We start from the raw sequence: 10,333 nt of genomic DNA, 5'->3' as shown, positions 1-10,333 counted from the left end.
AAATTTTTTATTAACCTTTAATTCTTGCAGCACATCATGCATAAATAAACCAGTCAGTTTATTGTAAAAATATTTTCTTTATTTCACAGATACAGAAAGGCATGAATAAATATCTCTAAATGACTAAGAATCACTTTTATGTTCAAATCTTAATTTTACCAGAGTATATCCTACAATCAATGCAAGAACCATTAATAAGGAAATTGAAATTATTAATATCAGATAAATGTCTATTAATGTCATCTTTTTAGAAATTAATACATTTCTAATACATCTGCCAATGTAGAAACAATAGCAATTTAAAGGTTCTCATATACTTGAATAAAAAATTATATTTACCAATTTTCTGAAGCACCCCGCTCTGTGTCTCTCTCAATCACGTGCGAAGAAAGTCTAAGTAGCACCTCTCCCTCTCCCTCAAACTGCCACTGTTTTATACACTTAAGACCCTTTGATCCAGGGTCGCTGTTACACTTCCATCAACACATCTAAATTTTATTCTGTTTATAGCTTCGCCCATTTTTGATTTTTAATTGGATTTCTTTTGTAGTTCTAAGAGAAAATCTTTTTCACTCCCTTCTGTCACACTTAATTGGCTGGCCATCTGTTTTTAGGGTGGTCAATCATGACACCTGCGTTAGGATGCTCAATGTCATAAAATGCAGGTGCTTTCTTACTTGAGATAAGAGAAAGTGGTAAACAACTGTACTCTCAAGTCTGAAAGTGGGACAAAGGTGAAATCTTGAGGTTTTAAGTAGGGGAAAGGTGAAAGCTATGTGCTGGAGCTTTTTCAGCACAGCCATGACCAATGTCATGGCTTTTAAAAGTAAAGGCTTATGGGTATTAAATGCTAACATGTTTCTTTATGGCTAATTGATTACTGACTTCACTAAATATAAGTAATTATCAATAAAGCACAAAATATTAAGATATTTTCTGACACCCCCCCATGGAGTCAGTAAAACAAATACTAGACATAGCTAGGTACATATAAATCAGTAAGGCACTAATAAGCCTGGGGGAAAATAATCACACAATAAACTACATATAATAAGTTGTGTCAGTGCTCAACATTGCATAGATACAAGTGAAAATCAAATGTAATAATACAAGTGTAATAAAAATTGGTTACATTACCAAATTGAATATAAAGAGATATGAGTTGACAAATCTGAGTTAGTTTCTAATAATAACCAGATATAAAGAGTTTCTCAATATTTCCTTATGGGAAATAGAGAACATTCATACCCAGGGAATGTAAATTTTAAATTTGAAGCTGCTCATCCAGTCAAGTAAGATGAGGGTTCATAATTAAAATAATCTCTATGGGTCAGAAATCTGTGATGTGTCATCACTGATTCCATCATGTATAGGGATCTGTGGGCATTAAATGCCTATTATACTTACCAATTGATGAGCTACGATCCTGAAATGGCAAGGTGCATTTTGAATAAGACACATACCAGTCCAGTCAATAATAGACAGTTATTCACAGTTCTCAGTAGATCCAGCCGGATCAGACGTTTCAGATATCTGTGAAGTCAGTCTGACTAATTATAGATATTGGAATCTGTTTGCTCGCCTTCCACTGCTGGTCTAGTCGGAGCAGAATCTTGAGTAGGATTTGGTTGCTGATGTTGGAGAATGACTGATTGATCATCCTCAGAGGAGAGAGCTGCATTCAGCCAAAGCATAAAGTCTTGTCCTTCGTCTGTTAGAGAATTAGCCGGAGCAAGGTGTATTGGATCTAATTCTTCATCCGTCACAAAAGACGGTGGACTAGGTACTGGAAACCAATTCGAGCTTAACCCCGGGCTGGAGGCTCTTGAATTTCCATCTGAAGCAACAGGATTGGCATTTGATAGGCCATGTCCATATCCTAATTGATATTCTGCCAAAGAGTAGATATTGAAGTAGCAGGGCACAAGTTCCCAGGGAGCACACTGACAAATGTGAGCACTCAAGGTTCTTCGTAGTGCTTCACGAACAGATGCCAGTCTTCTTGGCCAAGTCCAGCAATAGGAATATTGTGGGAACTTAAATAAAATATCACAGTTTTTATGCAGATAATAAGGTGCACATGTATCAGGATTGTTTTCTGAATACATCCAGCTTCCATAATCAGCATACTCATTTATGAGATCAGGTCCCAGGCAGACAATCATCGCATTCTTCCTAGGATTAGCTGGAATATGTATCTTTGAGTTTACACCTGCCATTTCTGGTTCGCTGCTCTTCGTTCTAATTTCTCTTAAGACAGAAGAAAAGAACACCAATTATTACTATGATTCCCAGGATTAATGGGAATAAATTGATCCCTAAGTCATGAAGGAGTCCACCTGCCCCTTCCATTATGGTTTTAACTACACCAACAGCTGTTTTAGCTATTCCACCCACTAATCCAGAAAAAGCACGACCCAGGGCATTTGAAAATACCTCTGGCTTCAGTAGCTCGTCTAGGATCAGCTCCCATTCACTAGCTGTTAGTTCTATCATTCTCAGATGCTGTAAAAACTCATCCTCTGACATTAACCAAAGTGAAGACAAATTTCTTAATAATACATTTACATTTAAAACATGAGTCAATAACATTTTTAACTCCGTGAATTGTACTGGTTTAAATTCCATGTACTTTATTGTTTCAGTTAACCGGGCACTAAGTGTAGGATAAAACTCCCACGGTCCACACTTAATGACAGATAGTGCAGTAACTAAATACAATATTCCCGGTTGAAACCCACACTGTGCTTTGTTTGACCGAAGGATATAAGATCCATTGGGTAATTTCAAAAAAACTTCTACTAGAGGACCGGGATTCGGTTCTAGAGGACAATCAGCTTCTCCCTCTAGTGTGAGGCAAGTATTAGAGACCTGCACCAGGGAATTACACACAGTTACAGGAACTTTGTGACAACCTTGTGCTATGATCCAGTGATAACCAGCATTATTAATACACAAGTGGGTTGGTTCAAAGATTTTAATTGTTTTAATCCAGGTGTTGCTTCCATTTGAGCTTTCCAAGAACTGACCAAAGTTCTGGATTTCCCAGCAACGTTTATAGACCTGAGTAGTGATTGGGAGAAAGATACGTCTGACCCCTTGTACTAGGGTTGAACCTAAGGTTGCCCATGGTTCTTTTCCCATTTCATGTTTGCTGACCTGCAAAATAACTTGTGAAGCCTCAACATGGGCATACTGAATTTGCTCAGCTGTGAGGTTTATTTCCTCTAATATTTTTCCCAATTGAAGGTCTCCCCATTTGGGTTTTGGGGAAGTAAGACCATCAATAAAGTGAGTAAGCTGTTCTATTCTTGCTAGAACCTGTATTTTCTCATCAGTTGTGGATATGGCATCAATCCCTAACTGTAAGGTTTGAGCTAAGTAATCCCTTAATTGAAAAATACCTGCTCTTAGCTGATATTCATTGGATTGAATACCTTTTATAGCAGTTTTAATTCTATCATTAAGATTAAGGAATGTATTTTGAACCTCCTGTTTCAAAACATTCCTGCGCTTTCTGTTGGCTGTTCTCATCACCCAAGCGGGCAAGGGAAATGAGTCATTCAGCCATTTTGTCTGTACAATTAAATCTAACACAGAAGTAACCTCAGTGTCATTTAACCCCTCAGCTAAACCCCTGATACAGGCAGCGGTCAAAGACCGGCCTAGCACAGGTGCATTTTGAAAAAAATTAGCCTCCTGAGTAAAGAAGGGTCCCCATACCCTATTAGAAAACCTTTTATTACAAAGATTAACCTGATATTGCCAACTAGGGCAACAAAAGCAATTTGTCTGGGTGGACGAGGAACGGGTACAAAAGAATGGATTATTCCCACACGCATTATTCCACAAAGATAAATTATAAAAAGAAATTCCACGCCAATGTGTAAAAGAGACAGGCAATTCATCACAAAAGACATGATAATGTGTACTATTTAAAAACAGAATTTCATAAGGTAGTCTACAAACATAAGACAGAGAGTCCTTAATCATTGGAAGGGGGAATCCTGTATCCTCTCCCCCCCATGTGGAATAATTAGCGTAAGAAAGAGTTACCTCAGGAAAGATGTCCATCCAGGAGAAAATGAGACCTTTAATCAAACCTGAAAATTCATAATTAGAGCCAGACAAGGAGTCCTCCAGAGGCACCTTCGAAAGGGGATTGATGCAGGCACAAGATCCATTATGAAAACAAGGACGAAGGGCAAACAGCCGCTGGAACTGTTCAGAAGCACCAATATGTGGTTGAGAGCAGTGCTGCAGTTTCCAGGATGGAGTTTCAAGGATCCCAGTAAGATTGACACTCACTGCTCTGAAACCCAGGAACAAGTTCTGATATCTAATCGAACAGAACTCTGCACGGAAGCCATCAAGAGGAGATTCCGAAGTGATGGAAGAAAGCTGCAGGGAGGAACGCTCCAGCTGCAGAAACAGAGCAACAAGTCTGGACTCTAGACCCGCAGGCAGGGACTCCGGAGAGATGCCTTGCCAAACCTGGTGAGTGTAAAACCTGAAAGGAACATCAATATGCAATAAAACAGGATCTTGCACCAGCCAGCCATGGTATGGAACAAGAATAACACCAGAAGGCAAAGGCACTGCCAGAAGAGACAAAGGCTCAGAAGGTGAGCGCTTACTGACATGTGAGTGTGAATAACGGAGCTCCTGTGAAGCTGCGGGAGAAAAGGTGGAATGCAGCTGGGTATTAGATAAGAGATAAAATAGTGAGATAGGAGATGCAATAATTAAAAGCACCCAGCAAGCAATAACATACTTACAATAAGGTCTGTAAAAAAGAAACACAGCATGCAAAAAGGTACTGATTGGGGAACAAACCATACAGCATGCAAGCAAAAGCTTCTGCTGAAAGCGAGTGAAACATGGAGGACGCTCAGATGCGGGACAAGCTACACTGAGAACGACCTGATCTTCCTGCTCCGGGGTAGGCACAGCCATGTCACCGCTGAGAAAGACATCAATTGCTGGAGCAGTGGGAGCGCTGGGCAGCGGTAGATCCTCCTGACCCATTGGCATCAGCGGAAACTGCGGATGCAGCAGAGGCTGGGGGTTGAACCGAGGCTCTGGTACCGGAAAACCCCAATGTCTCGGATACCAACTTGACATCTCTAATGGACACAACTTTCCTATTCTTTGGATCCTCAGAGTCAGAAAGCAACAGTCCCGAGTCACCTAGAAGTTCTGTAACAATAAAGGGATTAGACCAGTATGGTTCTAAAGAGCCACGAACATGCGTTTTGCTCAAAACTACGGAACCAATCTGAAAAGGATTTGGACTCCGAGAGGCCTTGTCAGAAGTAACCATAGCTTCTGAGGAGGCCATATTTTCAAGCATAGAGAACCCAAAGAGAGACATAGCGGGAGCTTCATGATTGGCAGTTATGGTACTATTAATCCGGATTTGGATCTCCGGAAGATGAAGGTACCAATTACTGGGGTTAGATTGCAAAGCAAAAATTTGCAGACTACGCTTAACCTCACCATTAATCCTTTCAACCATTCCATTAGATTCTGGACGATGTGGGTAGGAGAATCGATGAGTAACGCTATGATCAGCACAAAAGGTCTCAACCTCAGCATTTTTAAAGGCTGGACCGCCGTCTGTGCAAAGAAACTGAAAAGGCAAAATACCAAATACAATAGCCAGACGGTTAACAGTCACAATAGCAGTAATGCGTTTCTGTGCAAATAGAAACACAAAGCCAGTAAAGGAATCAAGTACAACCAAAATATGTCTGTAACCACGGGAAGAAGTAAGGGGACCAACATGATCCATATAGACCACCTGCCCTGGTCTAATTCCCCGTGGAAGTATCCCCTCAACATAAGGGTGTCCAGTCCGTTTGGGATTTGTGCGCTGACAATCCAAACAGTCACTGACCATTTTCTTTGCCTGACTTCTAGTCAAAACCCCATCTGAATGCTGGCACAAAGTAGCCGCATTCAAATGTAAGGAGCCATGCCTAGCAAGACGTGCCCTTACAGTTATCTCTTGCTGAGAGGCAGCCAATTTAGCTGCTTCATCTGCCAAAGAATTGTAACGAGAGTACCAGCCCACGGTCTGGTGAGCAGGCACATGCAAGACAAGCACCTGCACAGTAAGTTTCTGTGAAATAGAAAAAATTAATCTCCAGTGAGCTCTGTGTGCAATAGGCTTGCCCGTAACATCTAAAAAGTCACTGTTTTCCCACACTTTCATATGTGAATTAAACCCAGACACCACATATGTAGAATCAGAACAAACCATAACGGATCTTTCAGGATCCAAATTGGGCGTTTGCTCAATATGTGTCAAAGCCTTTTGAAAGGCAATCAGCTCCGCCTGCTGTGAACTCATATCACCTAATCGCCATGTATGTGTGGCAAAGACTTTCCACTGACCCCTTTTATTAGGAGTTAAAATAACATTAGCCGCACCAGCAAAAAATGCAGTAAGATAGTCACCCGAGGGTGTGGCAGAACCATCAGTAAAAATTACCAATTGAACCTTCTGATAAATAGGAGGAAGGAGCCTATCCGTCTCAGTAGTTAAGCAAAGATCCTCACAAGTTAAAATAATGTCAGAATCAGCCAAACCATTCTGATAATGGAATTGCACATCGTCTCTATATTGATCAGCACGCCATTGCACCCAGCGTGTGGAGAGAGCCCTACTCTCTGGGAGGGAATGGCGAGTGACAGCCTGTAACTGAGGAATCCCAGTATAACAATGAATAATCTTACCCTGAGCAAGAGCAGAGACTTTAGACAGGCAATATCTGACAGCCGTCAGTGTACGCTCCACAACATTAAATTTCCTCTCAGGCTGAGAGAAAGTATGTGTAATATAACATATGGGCTGAGATTCAGCATGGTTACTGATTGTAGCCAAGAAATGAGAATCAGAAACCTGCAACGTGACATCTAAATCTTTAGATGATTTACGGTGCGCCAAAGGGGCTGAAACTTTGACAGCCTCTTGCAGCGCTCTCAAACATTCAGAATGAACAGCAGTCCAATCACGTGCCACAACGGCATCTCCTTTAAGCAAATCATACAAGGGGGCTGCTAATGAGGCAAAACTAGGCACAGTTTTACGTGCAAAATTAAGTGTCCCCATGATTACTTGCAATTGGCGAGATGTCTTAGGCACCGGGAAGGATATAATCTTTTCTTGGAGGGTGGGGGCAAGGCTAGCACCTGCCACCCCGATTAAAAATCCCAGAAACTTAACTTCCTCAAAACCAATTCTGGCTTTGGCAAAATTAACTACAAAGCCTTCCTCACCCAGTACCTGTATTAGTTGAACTACAGAATCCCAAAGCACATCCAGCTTATCAGAAGCCAGATATATAACATCAACATAAGGAACAGCATTATCAATGTTATGTCGCTGAAGGAGTTCCTCAACGGCAGCAGAAAATAAAACAGGGGAATTTTTAAAACCCTGAGGGAGCCTGGTATACTGATACTGCTTACCCCTGAATGTGAATGCAGTGACAGGGGAAGTGCTAATCGGAATACTCCAAAACCCATTAGCTAAATCCAAGGTGGCTTTCCACCTAGGACGTGGCAAATTATCAATTGTAGATGCAGGATTCAATGTCTGAGCGGCAACTGTCTCAGAAGAGGCGTTAAGTACTCTATAGTCAATGACCATACGAGTACTCCCATTTGGTTTGGGCACAGGAAGGAGGGGTGAATTAAATTCAGAATATTCCTCAATTAAAACACCCTGAGTAAGTTTCTGAGAAATAATAATATTTAAATCATTGTAGAATTTCTTATGGACAGGATACTGTTTTTGAGGACTGAAAGGCTTATTTAAAACTATCTCTATCGGCTTAGGGGTCTGCACTAAACCAGTGTGGGTATGATAGAGCTGAACGACTCCTAACTTAAGCCATTCAGTAAACAAATTCTGCAGCTCAGCCTCTCCAATGATGGATTTGAGCTGAGGAGAAAATGAAGCTTTTACAGCCTCAAAGCCATAAAGGGGGTCCTCCAACATCATAGAAGGCAAAACAGGCACAGCAGCCTGTGTGAAATAAATTGCAAAAGGATCCTCCTCATCAAATAAACATGCCACTTTTATGGTACGGGACCCTTTGAAGTAAGGGGAAAAGATTTCTACAGTCGCTAAGGGAGCTTGAGACTGCTTCCCTGCAAACATAGTAATTGTGACATTTTCATTTAAATATTGAATTGTATCCCATTCTCTAGTCAGGATATTAATTGTAGTACCTGAGTCCATCATGCCCACAAATAGATCACCCTGCTCCCTATTCTGGATCCACAGGGGGTTTAGACGTGGAGCCAGCATTGCCATGGAAAGTGGCCCGCTTCACAGGCTTTTTGTGAGAAGAAGGGGGAGGGCGGTCTGCCTTAGTTACAGCTCCGGACACCGCTGGAGGTTTCTCAGGAGCTGGAAAGCGGGCAGGAGGGGTCCCACGATTATCCCTCACAGGATAGCGGGGAACCCACCCAGTATTAGAGGGATTTCGTGGAGGGGGGGGTGTATAATCCTGTCTAGAATTCCCAAACCCCCTATTGTCCCTCTGATTTCTATCCTGGGAAGAAGGATTCCTAAAATGAAAACTCACCCGTCTTGAAGTTTTCTCAGGCTGAGTGCGCTGGATCTCCCTGCCCCTTTCCCTGGGTCTGTCAGACCCTGGATGAGCCTGTTTAAGTGGCTTAGAAGGTATTAATGGACGACCAGCCGCCTCGAAGACTTGCTGGATAATGAATGGGAACTGCTCATGTCGATCTGCCGGGGCCAATGCACTTAAACGATTACTAAGATCAATACGAATAGAGGTATCAGGCATGACGTCTTTTAAAATCTCCCATACTTGATCAAAATTACTCATAGTAACCAGCATGCCAAGAGAATATGCAGCTGAAATACCAAACTTTTGCAAAATATGACGCAGCACTTCACCGAGATTTGTGATTAACGGTTTCCCAAATATCGAACGATAAGTCCACCCGTAATAACTCCCCCAACTTTCGCAGAATGAGGGGGGAGGAACCAAATTCTGTGGCATCAGAGTAGAAATAATATAATGTCTGGTACGAGAATTACAGGCACCAGTGACAGCTTCAAGCGCGACTAGTCTAGTGGCCAGATGTTCAGGTATCAGATTAACATCAGCTGGAAGCGTCCCCAAAGCCCGCCTTACTCTATCTGCTTTTCGATCAATCTCACTACGGGTCCCGAATTCTCCAGGCGTCCCCAAAGAAAACGAGGTTTGTCCGTAATGATCTCTGAGCGTTTGAAAGCAGTGCAATAGGGCATTGTAAAACGCATTCATTTTCCCTGCCGGAATTTGATCCACAGGCGGGGCATCAAAGGACAAAATAGCATCAAGAGGCGGACGCGGTTCAGTGAACGCCAAGCCCCCTCTTTTTTCAGAAACCGGAATTACCGGATTCTCTACAAATAAGCATTTACCAAGTGAAAAAGACATCTGACAATCAGGGAGAGCAAAAGGAACAAAATCCTCTTCTGCTCTTCTATTTAGCCCCTGGTGTCTGCCCTGTGCAGTAAGAGCTTTTAAACGACAAATGTCAACATGAAAGCACGGTGACGAGTCACTGGCCACTTGTAAATGCAGGACAAAGGACTGATCTTCCCTGATATGATTGGCTTCAACCCACTTACGAAACGTTGCTTCTTGAGAAGCTCTAATTCTATAAGGGTCAGCCATTGCAACCAATTATAAAAACTGCTGCAAAAGGCAAAATTACATGACTGGAAAATAATATTTAATTCTACAGGAGATTTAAACCACGTTGGGCGCCATGTGGTAAATTTTGAATGGAAGTATTGAGGCTTCTACCCTTAGCAGAATTTAAAACCAGGGAATCCTGCCTGGATAAAATATCCCACTTCCACTTCTATTTCCCTACCCTTTCTGCCTTGAGACAAAAAGTTTACTTTCAGAGGTGTGTTCGAATCTACCACAGAAATTTTTTATTAACCTTTAATTCTTGCAGCACATCATGCATAAATAAACCAGTCAGTTTATTGTAAAAATATTTTCTTTATTTCACAGATACAGAAAGGCATGAATAAATATCTCTAAATGACTAAGAATCACTTTTATGTTCAAATCTTAATTTTACCAGAGTATATCCTACAATCAATGCAAGAACCATTAATAAGGAAATTGAAATTATTAATATCAGATAAATGTCTATTAATGTCATCTTTTTAGAAATTAATACATTTCTAATACATCTGCCAATGTAGAAACAATAGCAATTTAAAGGTTCTCATATACTTGAATAAAAAATTATATTTACCAATTTTCTGAAGCACCCCGCTCTGTGT

General features: G+C 41.4%; 1 protein-coding gene across 1 annotated transcript; it reads right to left on the bottom strand.

Annotated features, from left to right (window-relative positions):
* Positions 1 to 821: 821 nt before the first annotated feature.
* Positions 822 to 7,347, bottom strand: LOC115099160. The gene is made up of 2 exons (XM_029616554.1): positions 4,057 to 7,347; positions 822 to 2,250 (listed from the first exon to the last, which is right to left on the bottom strand). The coding sequence occupies exons 1-2, from the start codon at positions 5,122 to 5,124 to the stop codon at positions 2,242 to 2,244; spliced, it is 1,077 nt and encodes a 358-aa protein (XP_029472414.1). The 5' UTR covers positions 5,125 to 7,347; the 3' UTR covers positions 822 to 2,241.
* Between the last annotated feature and the right edge of the window lie 2,986 nt (positions 7,348 to 10,333).

The sequence above is a fragment of the Rhinatrema bivittatum genome, chromosome 9 (genome assembly GCF_901001135.1).
Source record: "Rhinatrema bivittatum chromosome 9, aRhiBiv1.1, whole genome shotgun sequence".
Lineage (NCBI taxonomy): Eukaryota > Metazoa > Chordata > Amphibia > Gymnophiona > Rhinatrematidae > Rhinatrema > Rhinatrema bivittatum.
Note: the sequence above shows the minus strand (reverse complement) of the source record. Positions and strands in the feature narration are given on the sequence as shown.

What these genes read in the sequence shown, in the direction of transcription:
- LOC115099160 (XM_029616554.1), bottom strand. Translation starts at nt 5,124, where the DNA reads ATGTCAAGTTGGTATCCGAGACATTGGGGTTTTCCGGTACCAGAGCCT.